Source organism: Polistes dominula, unplaced genomic scaffold (genome assembly GCF_049000335.1).
Source record: "Polistes dominula isolate Pdom_NZ unplaced genomic scaffold, Pdom_raw_medaka contig_33, whole genome shotgun sequence".
Classification (NCBI taxonomy): domain Eukaryota; kingdom Metazoa; phylum Arthropoda; class Insecta; order Hymenoptera; family Vespidae; genus Polistes; species Polistes dominula.
Window position 1 is genome coordinate 4467650 of NW_028300998.1, and position 20143 is coordinate 4487792.

The 20143-nt window shown below is 28.4% G+C and overlaps 3 protein-coding genes and 1 long non-coding RNA gene across 12 annotated transcripts; 2 read left to right on the top strand and 2 right to left on the bottom strand.

Annotated features, from left to right (window-relative positions):
* Positions 1 to 902: 902 nt before the first annotated feature.
* Positions 903 to 10379, bottom strand: Kua (Plasmanylethanolamine desaturase Kua). Of its 3 annotated transcripts, none has more exons than XM_015324669.2 (5): positions 9544 to 10379; positions 4758 to 5387; positions 3468 to 3679; positions 3167 to 3385; positions 903 to 3048 (listed from the first exon to the last, which is right to left on the bottom strand). In XM_015324669.2, exons 2-5 carry the CDS (start codon positions 4987 to 4989, stop codon positions 2788 to 2790), a joined length of 924 nt encoding a protein of 307 aa, XP_015180155.1. In that variant the 5' UTR covers positions 4990 to 5387; positions 9544 to 10379; the 3' UTR covers positions 903 to 2787. The 3 variants fall into 3 exon arrangements, with proteins under 3 accessions (XP_015180155.1, XP_015180136.1, XP_015180146.1); XM_015324650.2 differs by lacking the exon at positions 9544 to 10379 and adding an exon at positions 7372 to 7511; XM_015324660.2 differs by lacking the exon at positions 9544 to 10379 and adding an exon at positions 7327 to 7466.
* Positions 3721 to 7770, top strand: LOC107068364 (uncharacterized). Of its 3 annotated transcripts, none has more exons than XR_016176875.1 (3): positions 3721 to 4513; positions 4602 to 4759; positions 6230 to 7770. It is a non-coding gene; the product is annotated as an uncharacterized LOC107068364 (long non-coding RNA). The 3 variants fall into 3 exon arrangements; XR_016176876.1 differs by having other exon boundaries at positions 3722 to 3972; XR_001475996.2 differs by having other exon boundaries at positions 3731 to 4028.
* Positions 10380 to 11486: 1107 nt separating the features above from the next.
* Positions 11487 to 14880, top strand: LOC107067644 (mitochondrial ribosome-associated GTPase 2). 5 transcript variants are annotated; one of them, XM_089173687.1, is made up of 8 exons: positions 11487 to 11585; positions 12905 to 13117; positions 13183 to 13425; positions 13506 to 13625; positions 13703 to 14041; positions 14150 to 14288; positions 14356 to 14588; positions 14662 to 14880. In XM_089173687.1, the coding sequence occupies exons 3-8, from the start codon at positions 13183 to 13185 to the stop codon at positions 14824 to 14826; spliced, it is 1239 nt and encodes a 412-aa protein (XP_089029813.1). In that variant the 5' UTR covers positions 11487 to 11585; positions 12905 to 13117; the 3' UTR covers positions 14827 to 14880. The 5 variants fall into 5 exon arrangements, with proteins under 5 accessions (XP_089029813.1, XP_089029815.1, XP_089029812.1 ...); XM_089173686.1 differs by lacking the exon at positions 11487 to 11585 and adding an exon at positions 11604 to 11750; XM_015323318.2 differs by lacking the exon at positions 11487 to 11585 and adding an exon at positions 12025 to 12165.
* AlaRS (alanine--tRNA ligase, cytoplasmic) lies at positions 14799 to 20136 on the bottom strand. The gene is made up of 15 exons (XM_015323301.2): positions 19775 to 20136; positions 19448 to 19635; positions 19168 to 19356; positions 18957 to 19102; positions 18665 to 18856; positions 18299 to 18588; positions 18111 to 18221; positions 17721 to 17995; positions 17316 to 17639; positions 16961 to 17219; positions 16634 to 16886; positions 16296 to 16560; positions 15936 to 16220; positions 15660 to 15858; positions 14799 to 15582 (listed from the first exon to the last, which is right to left on the bottom strand). The coding sequence occupies exons 2-15, from the start codon at positions 19589 to 19591 to the stop codon at positions 14918 to 14920; spliced, it is 3597 nt and encodes a 1198-aa protein (XP_015178787.2). The 5' UTR covers positions 19592 to 19635; positions 19775 to 20136; the 3' UTR covers positions 14799 to 14917.
* Between the last annotated feature and the right edge of the window lie 7 nt (positions 20137 to 20143).

Genomic DNA, 20143 nt, shown 5'->3' on the forward strand with positions numbered 1-20143 from the left:
ACAATAGGTGATGAATTTATAAGAAAATTACATATATCCATATATATATATATAAGATACAACCATTGCTATATGAAAATAGTGAAGAATTTATATTATACGATTTTTTTATTTCTACCTGCTTTTTAGTTATATGTAAATATTCCCCGGAAAATTTTCATTCAAATCATATATATGTATATTTTTTTTTTTAATTTAAATTTTTATTATATTTCATTATTTTTTATTTATTTTTAAATAGCATATCGATTATATTAACTTTCGCATTATATTAACTTTCTTTCATTGCATGCTCTTAATTAATATACTTTCTAAAACTAATAAAATCACATTGTAATCTAACTTATTTATATATATTTTTTAATTTACATGTAAGGGGAAAATTTATATATATATATATAAAATTTTCATTACTTTATTCAGACTTAGTCTTTTAATATTGTTATTTGATGCTATTTTCATAGCACATGGTTGTATTATTGCGACATAAATGAAATCAAAACACAAGTAATTGTATTATAAAAATCTGCTTATTGTAATACTTATTATAGAATTTGAATCACACTCCTGGAAAAACAGTATTCTATTCATAAATATAAATTTGTTATATAAATTATTATATATATATATATATATATATAATATATATATTATATATGTATATATATATATATATATATATATATATATATATATATATAATATATATATTATATATGTATATATATTATTTTCCAGTTTGTATATCTGAAAATTATTGTATTATAACACAGCAGTGCAAATATAACTGTTCACATTACTTTCCATCCGTTTGATTTAAATTCTTTCATAATTTATAGTAAACTAATAATAATTCTTAGGCATTATTATACGAAATTGCATTTTAAGATGAAAAATATGTCTTTTGCTCTCTTATGATAAATAAGGCTCTGCTTTATTTACTTGTTGCACAATAAATATTAAACGCATTGAGAAAAGCTCCAGGCATTGCATTATTTATCATCTCTCTTATATGACAGATTCATTTAAAGTTTATATTCTTCTTATAACAATAACAATAACAATAACAATAATAAATACCGTCTTTTTCTTAAGAGGTATTTACAACTGACTTGCTGATAAGGAACATATATCATGGCATGATTCTGTATAAAGTATACTGAAACATTAAAAGATCATCACTTTGATTTGAAATATGTTCATCGCGCGCGTTTGTAGTTTAATTTATTATCAATATAAATGACATAAGAAAATATTAAAAATATTTACTTGCATTACAAAAATTTATTTTTATATTAGTATACTTTATTCAAAGCAAACCAATCATTCATATGATAATTGCATATAGTAATAGGTCCTTTGGTCCCTGAACCTAAATTTGTACTTATACTTTTAGCACCTTAAGATTTTACAGTATTTTGACCCTTTTGTTATAAGCTAAGAAGTATAATCGGTGTGAGTGATGTTAAGAAAAATAATCTATGCTATTACTATGTTTTTTTGTTTAAATTTATAACCATACATTTTTTTAACGTTTCAAGTTTTTCACAAATTAAATATACATTTACAAATGATAAGTTTATTTTGTTTTTCGTTGTCATTGCAATTTTAAATGACATTGCCATTTTTATTGAATAGTAAACGCAACAGTTACAGGTAAAAGTCAATTGTCTATACTATTATAAATACAATAATGTAATTGTTAGTTCAACATCTAATGCAAATTTTAATTTAGTATATTTTATGTATACAAGAATAATAAATTATATAAAATAATAAATAAATAGACTATACAATATATACATTTAAACAAAGTGACCTGTTAACTGTTGAGTTGGTATTTATATTTTCAAAAACAAATAATTTTCTATTTTGATACACCTCAATGGGTCAAAGATCTTTAAAGGTTCAGGGAAATTTGCATCATAAGCTATTAAAAAAAGTTAAGGTTGATCAATATATAAAACTTATTAAAACCATCAATATTTACAACAATTATTATTATATTAAAATTTGTTCTTAAATAAATTGTGCGAAAATAATTGAATTATATGAAATCAAGTCAGCTAATTAAATGTATGTATATATAATTTATGTAAGTGTGCATATATGTGTGTAAAAGTTATATATACACGTACGTATAATTTAAGCTTATTATATATATTTATATTTCCTTTTTTACTTCAGTCACTGGACATATGTGCTTACGAAACACATAAAGACTATAAGATAGTTTAGTTTCTTTTATTTTAAACTTTGTTTTTACCTTTCCTGTGTTTGTTTAAAGATATTTCATAATGAAAAATTAATTATACACTTTTTAATGCTAAGATCCAGTGAGTCTTGTGCATTTTGTGAAATCATTGTGCTATGAAATAAATCTCATAATACAGTACAACAGGCCGATTATCAATTTTTTATATGACATATATAACGTTATAATATTACATTTGTCTTATACATGTATATATATATATTATTGCATGTACGTATTATAAACGTGTAAAGTTCAAAAGCATTTTCAAGTAATACTATTTATTCTTAGTCACTCTAGACTTTTTTTATTCAAAGGCCTCATAGTACTAGTATAAAAAAACTATATAGATTTAATATCATTTTTATGTGTATCACTCAAGCTTTTACTATTGTCTGTGCATAAATTTCTCTTTTTGTGTTATTAGTCAGTAATTCGATGTTATTTTATCAGTCCCTCAAAAATATATGATGCTATATTACATATCTTGAATACCCCCTAAAATGCAGAGCTAAGAAAAACCACATTAAATCTCAAGATCTTTTCTGTGCCCATTTTAGGTCATCGGCTCTAGGCTTACAACCAGTTAATTTTTCAATAATAATTTCTAAAATACACCAAAACTGAAGTTTTTCTAATGGCCAGTTTAACCAGCCAGTGGTAATGCAAAAATATGTTTCATGCGGCGCAACATGATGCACGCGATGGTGTTTCCTCGGTAAAATTATTCTATGCTCCTGCAGCCAAACTACCCAAGAAGGAAGTCCGAAGTATGTATGAGACCACTTATGAATCTGTAAAATATCTTTTATTTGTCCCAACTTTGTAACTCGCTTCCCACGAAATGAAATTTTTTATTATAAACGATAATACCATTCGTGTTCTATACTTTAAAAATATACGAAAAATTACCTGATTAGTCATTGCTACAAAAATTGCAAGTAAAAACCAATAACACGTCCAAAGAAATTTCTGCTCAATTTCCGGTTCTGATAAAGTAAGAAAATCCCATGTTAATTTAGAAAGGAATGGTATGGTAACCATAAAATTGTCACCATTCGTTTCAATAAAATCGTGCCTCGTTATACTGGTTGGATCAATGTGATGTTCTCGAAAAGGTCTTAAAAAATTCTAGAAAATATTAATAATATTAATAATATGTATATATGATTATTTTCATTATAGTTGCTTTGTTGATTTTGAAAAATCGTACCTTTCCAAGAATGGGTAATTCCACAGAACCCCATGTATCAGCAGCCCAATGAACTAATCCTGATCCAAAATCCGCCGTAACGATTCCGCATAATGCTGCTACTGCTATCGCACTTAAATTTTCAAATTTTAATCTGACTAGGATGAATAACGAATTTATTGCTACCAATGCAATACAAATACCAACGCATATACATTCTTGTGTTCTTTTTCCTGTAAGAAACATAATATATATATATATATATATATATACATCGTTTAACATTAATTATCATTACATACATTTTTTATTATCTTTCTAAACTAATAATAAATAACAATATTTAAATCGATTTTTTAGCCTAATATATTCATATGGTAATTTATATATATCGAATATGAATTTATAGTTAATTACGATTAGTAAGTAACTTGTTATGGCTACTCAAATGGAAAATGGAACAATATAGAAATTACTTTGCTATCATAACATCTTTATATAACAATCTCAACACGATACTAATGTGGTAATTAAGTTGCTTATATCATGACAAGTCTTTTCGTAGCTCGCGGAGATTTCAAGGTACAAGTGACTTATAAGTGATAAATTTTGGCATGTAATCAATTCTTATATGATGGATATTTTATTATCATATTCTATACATTTTATGATTTTATTTATTTATTTTATTTTAATTTCTTATGCATAATAAATGGAATTGTATATAACAATTTATCACTGATTTGTTGAATGTAAATTATTAACAAAGAAAAAAACAAACTAATTAGCAATCAAGTTTCGGTTACAGATTATAGATTTAGGTTATAGATTACAGGAATCTCGTCTTCTTTCATTATCTGTAACCTTGATATGATACACAACCTATAATTTATCAAGCTTAGTATCCATTCAACGATCTCGGCGATAAGAATATCGTATCAATTCTATCAATTTACTTTTTTCGTTATAATTAATTTGACTCTTTTTTCAATACTTTAACTGATTTAATAGAAGGATAAAAAATGTAAATAATATGATAAGAAGATAACATATAAGAACATTTTAGAGTATGTTTGATATTACGAATATCCATTATTAAACTTATATACTTTTACGAATAAAAGTTCTTTGTACTAAAAGATCTTTTGTTTTCAGAGTAATAAAGTAAATTAGAATCATTAGAAGTCAGAAGGATACAAAGAGAAGATCTCTTTCATGTAAGCTGAGCTAATGAAGATGAGGTCATGGAATGAATATGATTTGATTACGTTCGAAGAAATAGAAGAAACAAAGAAATATAAAATAACTTACCGGTACTGTAAAGATTTGCTAATTCTTGTGCACCTTTGTGACTAGGACCCCATCTCGGTACTATCCTATCTTCATTAGAAGTGGGTACCACTGAATTTGCATTAGGATCATCTTCGAGCATTGAATTTTCATAAATTTGTCTTTCGGTTTTGACTGGGGCTAAGAAATTTGTAGCCATTGAGCATGCAGCCGATGCAGCTTGTCCTAAATTGGGCACCTTTATGTCATCCATAATTAGCCTACACCTTTACGATTCGATGTTAAATATAAAGGAAATTTATCTTCAAGAATTACTCGTGTCATACACCAATCGTTGTACGTCCTTTGGCATCGCAATATTTCGTGTTTGAATAACACGCGAAAATATAGGGATGAGTATGATAATTTGTATATTTTTCTTTAAAAATGTATTTGATTTCGTCGCTCTTCTGTCTTTTAAGTAAAAAATTCGTTTAATACCCTGAATGTTTCAAAATCATTCGAAATTTTCGGCCTCGAAGTAATTCACCATTTCTTCCCATATCGTCGTGATCATATTAATTCTACGCACGTTTCTTCTTTTAGTCCTTTGTTTAGAACCCTCTTTCTCATCTGGTACCGCATATGATGATGGTAACGATGATGTTTTCCCTTAAAAATACGCATGTTGTAAGAGACGATACGATTACATATTCCATTGAATTTCTTTCCTATTTCCGTGATATCTCTTACATATCATTATAGACATAACAATTTGCACGCGTAATAGGTTGTGAATCATAAAAGGCACTGTCGGTACCTATTCCTTTTTATCTCGTGTCCGTTGAGCCAAAATGAAATGACGTCAAATATTAATCGATAAATTTATTCGTTGATTATTGAACTATTTAATAAATTTTACGGTGTGGTCGATTTATTCGTTTCCTTTTAGCTTTTTTTTCCATTACTTTCTTTTATTTTCTTTTTAGTCTTTTTGACACATCTTACGCGGCTCTAATTTAAAAAGGAAACATTTCTAATATCGCTTGTACAATTGCATTTGGCCAAAAATAATGGACCATTTACGATAAGATAAATATTTTTTGCATAAAAGAACATGCATTTATCGTTCATTATTTTTAACAATTCAAAAAAATTATGCGAATATAACAATAGCAGGTTAAATTTATGACATGTTAAATTATACATGAATACTGCGCGTTAATCTTTTATGAAAAATGATATTTTAAAGTTTTATTCAAATCTTTCTACAATTAAATAATGAAAGAAATTAATTTTTAGACCATAATTATGTTCATAATCGTAAATAAATTTAAACGAAAGCAAGAGAAATCACGAAAATTTTGTTATGTGTTAAAACGACGATGTAAAATTTTTAATACATGTATCGAAATTTAATAACAATAGTGATGATGATAATAATAATAATATTTAAATATAAAAATTATTTTAAAAATATAATGTAAAATTAATCTTATCATTTGTTGTTTTAGGAATATATAAAGAAAAGATCTAACAAGATGATATTCGTTATAAAAGAATGGAAAAAAAACTACGACCATTTAAACACGTTTACGAGAGTAAACAAGTTTGTAAGAATACAGAACATCCTTTTAAAAACGGGGTATGAAAATTCGTCGATAATCGAATAGTAGTTTTGATTCTTTCTTTTCTCTTTTTCATTCTTTTCTTTCTTTACAATTTTCACATCAAGTTAGAGATTTAAGCGAGTGGACAAGGCAACGGAGGCGCCAAAACGTCTGTGCCGGATTTGAGAGTGCGCACGTGCCGCCGGAAAGTGGGTTAATTTCTTGCTCGCACGAGTATAGAGGATGACGACAAAAGTACTATATCCTTTATTACCTCGATGATTCTCCTTTTTACTCTTTCAAAAATTAACGAATGAACGAATGAATTAATAAACAAAGCAATTTGGAAGAATCCTTGAGTGTATAATGTCGTATTATTTTTGCGGACGTTAACCTTACTCATTTTCTCTCTTTCTTTATCTCTTATGTTACAAATAGGAGTTGGTAGGAGACAATTCATTGTGACCCTGCCAACGAGAACAAATTCTCTTACATATGAGTTCATCGAGCCTATTTCAGATATTTCTGTTTTGTTTTAGGTTGAAGTGTCAAAAAGGGAAATTGATATGTTAACAAGATAAATAACATTATCAAAAGATCGACCGTCTAGACATAAAACGGATACTCTAAAATATAGTGATGTCATCTTTTTACCGTCCATCGTTTTATTGAATGAACTCATTTTATAAATAAAGTGGATGACATTTTGAAAAGAGACAGACCATCTGGAAGAAAGTAAAAGATTCATCAACTGTGAGAAAGAGGGAGAAAAAGAGAGAGAGAGAGAAAGAGAGAGAAAAAGAAAGAGAAAGACAGAGACAGAGAAAAGAAAGCAGGTGGTTGAGAAAAGACCGGCACCGGGAATCAATTTAAAAATGCTGGATCGTGTCGCGTGCGTTATTCATTCTTATACGACGGCACCAGCCAACTCGCGTGACGCGACCGACCAGCGTCGCTCTTTCTTACACACCCGCACACATAGAAAACAAGTATACACTCACACACGAGAAAAATGACGCGATTCCTTCGAATAAAGAAGGGCGTACCCGTGACAGTGCGATGACGACGATTCTTATCGTTGAATTTGAAGTAACTTCTTCTTGTAGATATTGATAGTTCGATGAGTTATCCTTAGAAGAAATCGTTGTACTTGTAATGATAGCAGAGTAAATATCCTTGCTTTCGTAGATATCTTGGAGACAAGTGTGCCTGAAGCCGGCTCCACGGTACACATGTACGCATACGGGGTAGCATGCGTCGAGTAATATACTTTTCCGTCGCGAAATACGGTACCGGCTAGCGCGTCCGGGAGTAGAAGAGCCGCCTAGATGTGTGCTATTTGTAAGACGAATGTCGGACGAAAAGGGCGAAGGACGTAAGCGATTCCCAGATAGAAAGAGAGTCAAAAACAGAGACAGAGAGGAAAAAGGACAGAACGTGTATGCGTGTACAAGGAGAAATAGATGAAAAGATAAAGATAGCGAATAAGTGATATATATATGTAATATATATATATAGATAGACAAGAGAGAAATATATATATATATATTATGTATATATATATGTATATCAAGAGAGAGAAAAGTGAGAATAAGAGAGTGATAGAATAAGAGAAAGAAAAAGAAAGAAGAAAATTGGAACGATAAGGAATCAAATGCGAGATAGTTAGAAATGATTAAATAAAAAAAGGATCACGATTGCGATTTGGGAGGGACGGTAAAGACAACGAGAGGTCGAAGAGTAGCGCGGCAAGCTCTGACGCCGAGGATTTTGCTACTGCCGACGGAGACGGAGGCGCTGCTTTCGCTTTCGTTCGTTCTTATCTGCGTTAGAGGAGGTGGCGGTGACGGCTGCAACGGCGACGGCGACGACGATGACGGCTGCTGCTGCTGCTGCTCGTTCTCGAGCGCCTCCCGTCTTTCGAGTTAGACTCTTGAGCAGCCTAAAACTCGAACAAGCGCGCCTCTTCTCTCACTTTTCGCGTTTCCCCCACTTTTGTCATTCGCGGTTTACTCGACGGTCGGTGCCTTCCGGCAAACCTCGCCTTCTTTCGTTTCCGCAACGGACGAAACCGGAGCTGTCCGATTGCGACGCTCCTGCGCATCGTACATTACTATCATACCGTCCATCGGAGTGATATCTTCTCACGATCCTGATCTGATCTTTTCCCTTTTTTCCTCCTCTCCTCGCAATCGAACTATTTCGAAACGATTGCGTGTAACACCGATTACAGATCATTCCGTTCATTATCGATCGCTCTCTCTATTTCTAACTTTCAATATATGTTTCTTCGTCTTTCTAACTTTATTGTTACTTATAAGCCATGAGACATTCCAAAACGTAGTACTTATTTCCTGTATGTCTTTAATTGTATAATAGACTGTTATATTAATAACACAGTATTATATTTAAATGCAGTTTTTTGTAAAAATGTAATTAATGATTTATGGTTTATTGTTATCTAACAAATTACATATCTAGTTCGTTTTTAAATATATCTTTACAGAATATTAAAATGATAAGAGCAACTGTGCGACGTTGATTGAAGCTTAAATATATTATAAGATTGTATATTTTGTTGATTACCGAGGTCTAGATAATGCATAAGTTTTTTTATTCGTTTGCTCGATTACGAAAGTTATATTACGATTCTTCTTCGCACTTACATTAGACAATAGTATTTTTTTATGTGTCACCCTCCAAGTGGCCTTCAAGTTTCATCGCGAAAGAAAGCCGAAGAAGCTGCATAATTTATCGGACGTCCGTCCACGCGTATCGTACTACAACGTGAAAACAGTCACACAACTTGATGGTCATTTCGTCTAGGAAACTTGCTGCTTCGCAGAATGCTCATACTTTATTTAACATACGATCGACCATACGACCAGCTTTAACTTTTTAAATTTTCCGTCTATATTAGAAAGAAGGACACGTCAACTTTCTTTTGTCGAAGTATTACGAGAAAACGAATTTTCCTTTATATAAACATTTTATTGGAAAAAAAAAATTGAAAACTTTTTAAAAATGCATTTTATTGTAAATATTTTAGTTATATATTTCAACCTCAAAAATTATTTTACTGTATATATTCTCTTTTTTTTTTAAATCTTTTTGCTTTATTCACATTTGATGCGTTCGTACAGAGATATATATTTGAGTCGACAAATGCAATTATCAAGACAAGTGACCTTTGACATCCTGTACGCAAGGAAATTTACCTTTATCGATGTCGAACCTCGTTCTTCAAAGGAATAATAAACGAGCTCGTGTCTCTAAGCAGCAAAAGTCGATACTGAGTCTCGTAGTACGCGTTTATGGCATGATTTCTCTTTGTGTACATATATATCAGCAAGTAGAATGAATATAGTTTATCGCATGACCAAGTCGTACATAAGGTCACTAATGACTTTGCTATTAAAAGTTCATAATATGTACATATATGGATTTAATATATATATATATATATAAATATTTTCAAGACGTATATGTATATTAAAACACACTCCCCTATAATATCCTAATAAGATATGTATATAGTATCTAGTAATTTACTTCCATATGTGCGAATGATACTTTAATTTTCGTCTATTAACACCGTCTCAATCGTCACTATGGTAACTAAGAAAATGGAATTTTCGCTACGTAATCATGCAAAATATCATTTTGAAATGTATTATTAAAATACAGAACAATGTTTATTTTGCTATGAAATCAAGGTTTCCTTATCTAATTATGACGTTATAGTATATTGCATTTTTAAGATAAACGCTCGTATCATTTTTGAAAAGTAACGTAAACAAAGAGTAACTGAACGTAATAAATACTGAACGTAAAAAAAGATATAATTAAATAAGGAAGATAATTAACTTTTTAATCAAGGATTAATAGATAAAAACATACATTCAAATTTTTCGTATTACAATTTATTCATTTTTTCTGAATTTTATATCTCCATTTTCTAATTACTTTCTTTCGAATAAAAATAAATTTTATATATTTTTGTTCACATTGATCGAAAATTTTTTCTTATTAACAGGTCAATAAAATATTGAAATAATATATTGAAATAATGTAACGTTGTTTAGTTTCTTTAAATCATATTACTTTATCGTATTGCAATGAATATAATGAAAAATGACGACGAAGAAGACGAAATATTTCATTATATATAGATTACAAATAACGATAAAAATATCTCTGTTAAGATTGTACATATTCTAGTTAAATCTAGTTAATATTTGTATACGAGAAGCGATATAATAGACATTCGTATGGTTCTAAACGTGTAAGCAGATGATCCTTGATCTGACTTGAATTGTTAAATGAAAAATACACATTTCTCTATGAAAAAAGAAAAGGATTTTAACATTTTATCTGGCAAATACCTCGGAGATTCTCGATAATTCCACGTGCCGCATTATAAATTCACCGCCCGTAAAAGTGAAAGCATGCATTCACGTGATTCTAAATTTGTACTCCAACTGGAGTACTTACTAAAAATAGTTTCATTCATATTGTGTATGATTATACTTGCCAATTGCAAGTATTTTGAAATAAATATATATATGTATATGTATATGTAAATTATTATGTATATATGTAAATTTAGTATGTATGAATATATATATATATATATATATATATATATATATATATATATATATTCATACATAATAAATTTATTACATATAAGAAATATTCAAATATTTAAACATTTCCAAATAGTTTAATTTTATTTTGTCATTTACATTTTATTCTTATATGTCACGTCAATGAAAAAACTTTATTTTAATTAATGATACCATCTTTGTAGATAGTTTTATTGTTTTTTTTCGTGATTTAAAAATATTATCTAAAACTAAGAAAGACTAGATAATTGTAATTATAAGAAAAAAATGTATACAATGTTTATGTTTTGTGTAAATTTAATATGGTAAAATTTTTTGTATGAAATTCGAAAAAGTAGATATGAATTTTTTGTTTTATGACGTATTTTGTTTGATATACTTCATTTGCTCTCTTATATATAAATTATTTAAACATTTGGTTTTATTATCTTTTAAATAATCTCATTATCTTTTATGAGATATACGCTATATTATTTAATAATAATAAAATTTTTTAAAACAAATCATATTTTATTTTGTATTTGAAATTTCAATTTTGCGATTAATTGATATATCGATTTAAATCGAAGATATTTAATATTGCGTATAATATCGATCGATAGTAATTAAATTCTTCGTAAGTTTTATCCATAGTAAGTTTCTTTCGTAAATAAATTGAAACTATGTCTGAAACTATTTCAATTTGTTTAATAATCAAAAGCAAAACTAACAAAATTTATTAACATTTTAAATTAATTTCGTATTATTATATAATTAAGTGTCTAGATTTCTTACGTAGTGTTTTGTTTATATTTAAAGTAAGGTTACATGATACTTCATAAACATAACCTTATTCTTCGATAGTTTAGCAAAAATATTAATTTTTATTTATAATTTCTTTTATTTTAGATAGAAGATTAGTATCAGTGTTATTATTGTTGTTAAATTTTTAAGTGCAGTTGACATTATAATCATAATTTATTCATGTGCATTTAATAGACATATTGAAGAAGAGAAAATTTATTTATTATATTCTAATTAATATTAAACCTTCAATAAAATGAAACCGTCAATTTTTAATGAGAATGAGTCGGTATTACTCCTAGGAGAAGGAAATTTTTCTTTTTCCGTAGCGTTGTGTCAACTTAACCTCAAAATAAATTTAATAGCTACGTGCTTCGAATCTGTTATATCTCACGAAACTGGAAAGAAAAACATAGAATACCTTAAAAGGCATGGTTAGTGAATAAACAATATATAATGTATAATAATTTATAAGATTTAAATTATTTAAAAAAAGAATGATAAAGCTCTATGTTTTTCTTTTCAGGCATTTGTGTATTGCTGGGGATAGATGCCACCAAATTAATGGAAAATCCTATTTTGAAAATTAAATCCTTTGATAAAGTTATATTTAATTTTCCTCATGTAGGTGGTAAAATGAGAATAGAAAAAAATCGAGAATTGTTAAGACAATTTTTCATTGAAATTGAAAAGTTAAATAATTCTAATGTAGAAGTATTAATAACTCTTTGTAATGGTCAAGGTGGAACTCCTATGGATAAACCTAAAAGAAATTGGAATGATTCATGGAAAGTTACAGAAATGGCAGCGCATGGGAATTTTATATTAACTAAGATAGAACCATTTTTATGGTCATATTTTCCTAGCTATGTAGTTACCGGCTATCGCAGTTTGGAAAAACAATTTCATACCACGCATGCATTAATTCATTTTTTTAAACGATCAGAGCCACCTAATTATCAAAATATGTCTCCAATAAAAAAACTTGATATTGTTTTATGCGATATAGATCATTTTTTTAAAAGAGATGTATATCATACACTAAACGAATCATCGGATTTAAAGATTTGGTGCATATATCCACCAGCATTTACATTTGATATAACTATCAGCGTTACTGAAGATTTTGATCCTCTCAAATTTTATACTACTTTATATAATCACGCAGGTTGTATCGTGGATGAAATTAATTTTGTTGGCTCATATATATCTCCATCCAAAGATAAAATCACAAGAACTTATAGAATAACTTACAAGTCTTATGTAGTACCTCTATATCGACAAAGAGTTATTCAAATACATCAAAATTTTATTCCCAATATCTTAGAAGAAAATCTTGATGTTGTAATAGAAAGATAAAATAAATACAGTGCATTTAAAGGTACAAATCTTATATAAATACAAAAATATATTCTATTAATGCTGTGATAATTTATTTATATTTAGATGCATTCTTTTCGTCATCTGAAAAATATTTCTATACATGCAATTCCTTGGTGGTTTGATCAAATACCAAATATTCTGGTTGCAAATATAAAAATACACAGAATAATAAATAAGAAAGTTTATAAATCATTTTGTACAAGCACAAATTTTCATTGTGATAATAAACATCTTGCAAATCCTTTACGTAGTCAAAAACCCAAATCATTGAGCAATACGTCACAATATTTTGTGGATATAAAACAGGCAAGTTAAATGGAAATATTAATGTTTATTATTATTTACTGTTTTACCATTTATCTTATCACAACATATTATTTACATAGGTAAGAGTTATTGGTGGGAAAGGTGGCGATGGAGTCGTATCATTTCTTCAATTATTTAAAAATGATCGTGCAGGACCTGATGGAGGAGATGGTGGACATGGTGGACATGTAATTTTTCAGGTAAAATGACTTTAAAAAAAGGAAAAAGAAGAATAAATTGATTTAACATAAAATATACTTTTTACTTATTTAAATAGGTTTCAAAAAATATTAAAGATCTTAAACATATAGCAAGTATTTTTAAAGCAGAAGACGGAGAAAATGGTGCTTCTAAAAATTGTCATGGTAAATGTGCAGAGCATAATATTATACCAGTTCCTGTAGGAACTATAATACGTAATATAGAAGGAACAATATTAGCTGATTTGGATCAAGAGAATTCAATGTTTATTGCTGCACGAGGAGGGGCAGGTGGTCATGGGAATCCCTTTTTTACTTCTGACACTCAACAATCTCCAAAAATTTGTGAATATGGAGCAAATGGTGAAGATTTGCAATATATATTGGAAGTAAGAAGTATGGCTCATATTGGACTTGTAAGTGTTTTATGTAATTTTAATTAATACGAAGTTTTGAATATAACATTGCTAAATCTTTCAATATAAAGAAAAAAATTTTTTGTTCATATAAATGTTATTTAATAGATTGGTTTTCCCAATGCTGGTAAAAGTACACTTTTAAGAGCCATATCCAGAGCTAGACCAAAAGTAGCATCTTATCCGTTTACAACTTTGAAACCTCATGTGGGTATGATACCGTATGATGATTATGAACAAATTTCAGGTAACATCAATCATATATATTTTTATTAATAATAAAATATTAATTAATCCTACTTTAATTATTTTAGTGGCAGATTTACCTGGACTTATACCTGATTCTCATAAAAATAAAGGTCTTGGCATAACATTTCTTAAACACGCAGAACGTTGTGCTATTTTATTATTCGTTATAGATCTCTCTCTTGATAAACCTTGGGAGGCATTAGAAATATTAAAATATGAAATTAATCAATTCAACAAAAATTTAAATAATAGGTCTCTTATTGTTGTTGCCAATAAAATAGATTTGCCTGAAGCAGAGGTAAGAATATGATATAATGATCATTAAATTCTTTAAATTGAAAAGATCATATTTCTCAAAGATATGTTTACAGGAAAATCTAAAATTGTTAAAAGAAAAGATCGATATGCCTATTATACCTATATCTGCAAAAGTAGGTATTAATATATCAACTTTGTTAAAAGAGATTAGGGTATTGTATGACAGAATAAAAGAAGAAAACGACAAATCTATGAATACGAAGGAAAGTTTTATATAATTTAAATGTATATATTTAAAAATACATAGTTGTAGAAATATTTTGTAAAAATGAGATTTAGTTCCAGTACTTTTTTATTTTATTTTTCAGCCTACTGTGTTTTTGTACAAAAATGAAAATCTTTTACAACAGCTTTCACTTCTGGTTGATTGAGTATTGTAGAAAACCATCTGTTTAAATTCGTATATTGTTTTCTTAATTCCGGAGTTAAAATGTGTTCGTAAAGTGGTAATAATACACTGAATATTGTAACATCCGCGAGAGAAATTCTTTCATTAACGAAATACGTTTTTTTAAGCAATGTATTATTTAACTTTTTCAATGAATTCGATGCGTCTTCTTTCGAAGTTTTCCAATCAAATTTAATATTTTTGGGTATTGTTATTTGACAAGACGATAAAATCCAACCTGTAACTGCTGGTAAAAGGTGATTATTCGTGTAACTAATCCACTGTAGTATTTCGCAAAAAGCAAATAAATCATCTTCTAATTTTAATTTAGGATCTGATAAATAATAAGCGATGGCACTACTATCACTAATTTGAATATCACCAATTTCTAAAATCATATCTGTTTTAGAATTCTTATCGTCTTCCACATATTTTATTTGAAGATTTTGATTGCAGTATTGTGCTACTATTTGAACTTTGTAGCTTTTAATGCTATTTTTATTTCCGAAAATTGTTAATTTTTGAGATTTTGTTGCATCCACTGAATTCGTATTTTTTACATTAGTGGTTGAATTAAAAGTAGGATCTAAAAAATAACAAAATAATTTCTTCTCTTTTTCCATTAATTAATTCTTTAAGAAAGAAATTGATAATTAATTTTACCTTGAATAGTTAATTTCTCATTTACAATTCCAAGTTTTGAATTAGCAAATTCTTTAGCTTTTTGTATTATTTTATAAAGGGAAGAAATATTTGGGCCTGAAGCTTGAGCAGATTCAGCTTTTCCACCGCCTTTACCTCCCAAAAGAGGAGCGATCTCTTGAACCCATTCATTAGCCTTCAAACCTTTGCTTATAGCGGACTAAAATAATTATAATAATCAGTTTGACATATACTCTTAGATTACACTATTTGCTTTTTTTCCTTTTCTTTACTTACTTTAGGTACAGTACTAAGGACAAATATTTTCTTGGCATCTTCATCAACACTTATTAATAATGCACTAGTGTTTGGAGATAAACTTTTAATTTTTTTCAATGCAGAATCTAAAGCTTTTGTATTACTAAATGCTTTCAATACTTCTACAAATACAGCACAGCCAATATTTGATTGAATCATCTCTTGAACGGACTCAACTACTGCATTAGCAACAGCAGCCTTAGCTAATCTTTCTTTATCATCGAGTGATTTTTTTAATTCTTTCAACATTCCACGCATTTTATCCTATATTGAAAATAAAAAACATAAATAATTGAAAATTTATAAAAATCAATTATAAAGTCATACAATTAAATATACCTTCTTCCAACTAGGAATTGTAGCATGAGATACGTCTTCATTTAGTTCTACTATTTGTTTAACATACTCTTTAGAATGTATACTACTTTTATCAGTGTCAATAGTATTTTTCAACTGATTTAATTTATCTTCTAATAGAGCTGCTTTTTTAAGTGCTTTTTTTGCTTCAGGCCCAGTTAGAGCAACTATACGTCTTATACCTTTAGCAATAGCTTCTTCGCTGCTTATAACAAAATCACCAATGTGTTCTGTATTATGTAAATGTCTGGAATATAAAAATAACTAAAAAATATATATTTTTATTAAACATATTGGTTAATAAAAAGATATATTCTTACGTTCCACCACAAAATTCTACACTGGTCTTTAACGCAGCATCATTTAAAGGATCTTTTTCCAAATCTTCTATTGGTATACCAACACTAACTATTCTAACAGGATCAGGATAAGTTTCTTCGAACATAGCACGTAATCCTTTGATAGTTTTAGCTAATGCCAGATTACTTTCTTTAGCAAAGATATTTTTTTTCTGTTTTATTATATCATTCGTAATTTTCTCTGTTTTTTTCACTTGATCCGTAGTCATAGCTCCTGTAACATAAAAATATAATTAATAGAAATTTTAAATATATAGTTTGATAAAAAAAATAGTACTTTTAATAAACCTTTATTAGTGAAGTCGAAACGTAATTTGTCAGGTGCAACTAAAGATCCTTTTTGATCGGCTTCTAAACCCAAAACTTGCCGAAGTGCATGGTTAAGAACATGTGTTGCTGTATGATTACTCATTATTAGACGTCTACGAGTAGTGTCAACGTTTAGATGAACCTTATCACCCTTCTTCAGTACTCCTTCTCCAACTGTACCAATATGTAATACATAACCACCTCTAACTTGCACATTCGTAATTCGTATTTCAGTTTCCTAAAATGTTAAATAAAAATTAGAATATTTGTACAACATATTTTATTGTATAGAATGTTATTAAATATTTAGTGTTTTAAAATAATATATATTTACTTCATCATCAACTTTAACTAAAAATCCTTCGTCATATATTTGTCCACCCTGTTCTGCATAAAAATTTGTCTTATCTAACAATATTCCAACTTCTTGTCCAGAATATACTTCTTCAACGAAAGTTTTCGCGTGTCTTAAAGCAATGACAGTACTAGTGCATGATTGAAACGAATATTCATCATACGGATCTTTGCCTTTTACATTGTAATTATATTTTGGTAAGTCATTGGTCATTGGTATTCCTGTATTTTGCAATTCTGTGATTGCATGAACGTCCAAATTAATTTGATCATCTACTCCTCCAACTTTACTTTGAGAGATAAGCTAAAATAAATGATATAATAAAAATAATAATTCTTATCATTAAAAATATAAATAACACAAATATTACAATCATTTTAATACCTGCGCTTGTTTCTTTGCTTCCTCATAAGCAACCATATCAACTTTTAAACCTTTCTCTTCAGTCATAAGTTGTGTTAAATCAACTGGGAAACCATATGTATCATACAGACGCCATGCAACATTTCCTGGAACAATCTTAGAAGATTCGAGTTTTGATATAGTTCGATTTAATAAATTTCTTCCACGTGATAATGTTTTTAAAAATTGAGTTTCTTCTTCATTTATTATATCAATTATACTTTGAGGATCTTTTTTTACTTCTGGGAATACATCACCTAGAAAAATAAATAATAGAATAAGATAAATAGAAATATAGATAAAATATATAAATAAATTAAAATAGAATAAGATAAACAGAAAAATAATAAATCTTATAAAATTGATACTTACCAAGTAACTCTACAACAACGTTTACCAAAGATGCAAAGAAACCAGGTTTTGCATTTAATTTCTCAGTGGCATAACGTACGGCACGTCGCAAAATTCTTCTTAAAACATAACCTAAAGCAAAAAGAATTAATTATTAAAATAACATAATTTAATGTAAATGAAATATTTATACCAATATGTAATTTAACCTCTTCCAGTATTATCAGGCATTCCTCCATCCGCAAGAGCAATAGTTATTGTTCTTGCATGATCTGCCAAAACTCTATATGCCATATCAATTCCATCTTTATCAGCATTTCCTACTCTTCCTTGATAAGGCGATACTCCGGTACCTTTTTGAATAGCTTCAAAAAGAGGCATAAATAAGTCAGTGTCATAATTAGCTCTTTTATTTTGAATAACTGATACTAAACGTTCTAATCCTAAACCACAATCAATATGTTTTTTCGGTAGTGGTTTTAAAATACCATCTGATTCTCTGTAAATTCAATTTGTATTGTTCAATATCATAGAAAGTATTATGAATATGCAAGTATCTGTTATATTCATATTACCGATTATATTGAATAAATACAAGATTCCAAACTTCTAAAACATCTGGATCATCCATATTTACTAAATGAGCAGCTTCCCTATTACCAATTCTATCATAATGTATTTCACTGCATGGTCCACAAGGACCAGTTTCTCCCATTTCCCAAAAATTATCCTTCATGTTTCCTGGTAAAACATGTGAAGCTGGTACCCTATACAAAAAGTGAAATGGATTATAGTACGTGCATTTGAATAAATATATCTGGATGTTTTAACCATAAAGTAAATATTACTTATTATATCTTTAATTACCCAAGAGAAAGCCATATGTCTTTGCATTCGTTATCAGGATCTAATCCAGATTTTTCGTCTCCTCCAAAATATGTAATGTATAATCTATCAGATGATAATTTTAAATTAACTGTTAAATACTCCCAAGCCCATGAACAAATTTCTTTCTGAAACATTTTGTTATTTTATTAAAAATAAGTCTTATGAGCATAATTAGCATACGAAGACATACCTTAAAATAATCACCAAACGACCAGTTACCCATCATTTCAAAGAAAGTATGATGATATACATCTTTTCCAACGTCGTCTAAATCATTATGTTTACCTCCGGCTCTTATACACTTTTGAGAATTAACAACTCTCACCCATTTTGCCATATCACTATTAGGATCCACCGTACCAAGAAATATTGGTTTGAACTACAATAAATCATATATGATAATTATACATAATGTACCCAAACAATTTATTTTTATTTAGATTATATATTAGAGAAACAGAATATTATACTTGATTCATTCCAGCATTGGTGAAAAGTAAAGTTGGATCATCGTGAGGTATTGTTGAACTTGAATGAACATATTCGTGCCCTTTACTTTTAAAAAAGTCAATGTACGATTGACGAATTTCCTTAGCTGTCATTGACTGACTCATTTTTATCTTTGTCCCTTTTTTGGCCCTTGTAGAGTAACACTAATCTATAATTAGTATTTATTTATAAATTTAACACCATATGGAAATGGATTACATCAGCTGTTTTAGCACAAATTAAAAAAATATATTATCATCTACGAGAAAAAAAATATTTCTCAAACAAGATTATTTTATAACACGTACTGTAACTTTTTGTATTTAAATCAAAATTATTAATTAATGATAATTGATGATATTTGAAACGCAAATGTTATAAACCGTGTAGCCGACACATGTGAATGTTACTGATTGAAAGTATTGTGAGGAGAAAGGTAAGCAAACACGTGTATGCAATTTACCCCTCCACTGCTGATAACCTCCAATTAAAAAGAAACTTTTTAAAAATTTTTTCACTGTAGTTTTACAATATTTGCAATATTGATTGTAATAGTAAGTGAAAAAAAACATAAATAATTGTAGATAAATTCTACAATTAATATTTATAATTAATTATAAATTCGTTTAGATTAGTCGTCAATTCTCATATTAAAATTCCGCCATTGCTCTTGTAGT

Bases quoted from the DNA above. Each gene is read 5' to 3' on its own strand.
- Kua (XM_015324669.2), bottom strand. From the start codon at position 4,989: ATGGATGACATAAAGGTGCCCAATTTAGGACAAGCTGCATCGGCTGCA. The intron at 3,680-4,757 runs GTAAGTTATTTT...TGTTTCTTACAG, and splicing joins AGCAAATCTTTACAGTACCG to GAAAAAGAACACAAGAATGT. The intron at 3,386-3,467 runs GTACGATTTTTC...AATATTTTCTAG, and splicing joins AATTACCCATTCTTGGAAAG to AATTTTTTAAGACCTTTTCG.
- LOC107067644 (XM_089173687.1), top strand. From the start codon at position 13,183: ATGCATTCTTTTCGTCATCTGAAAAATATTTCTATACATGCAATTCCT. The intron at 13,426-13,505 runs GCAAGTTAAATG...TTATTTACATAG, and splicing joins ATTTTGTGGATATAAAACAG to GTAAGAGTTATTGGTGGGAA. The intron at 13,626-13,702 runs GTAAAATGACTT...TTATTTAAATAG, and splicing joins GTGGACATGTAATTTTTCAG to GTTTCAAAAAATATTAAAGA.
- AlaRS (XM_015323301.2), bottom strand. From the start codon at position 19,591: ATGAGTCAGTCAATGACAGCTAAGGAAATTCGTCAATCGTACATTGAC. The intron at 16,887-16,960 runs GTTTATTAAAAG...TTTATGTTACAG, and splicing joins TTTCGACTTCACTAATAAAG to GAGCTATGACTACGGATCAA. The intron at 16,221-16,295 runs GTATATTTAATT...TTTTCAATATAG, and splicing joins CAATTCCTAGTTGGAAGAAG to GATAAAATGCGTGGAATGTT.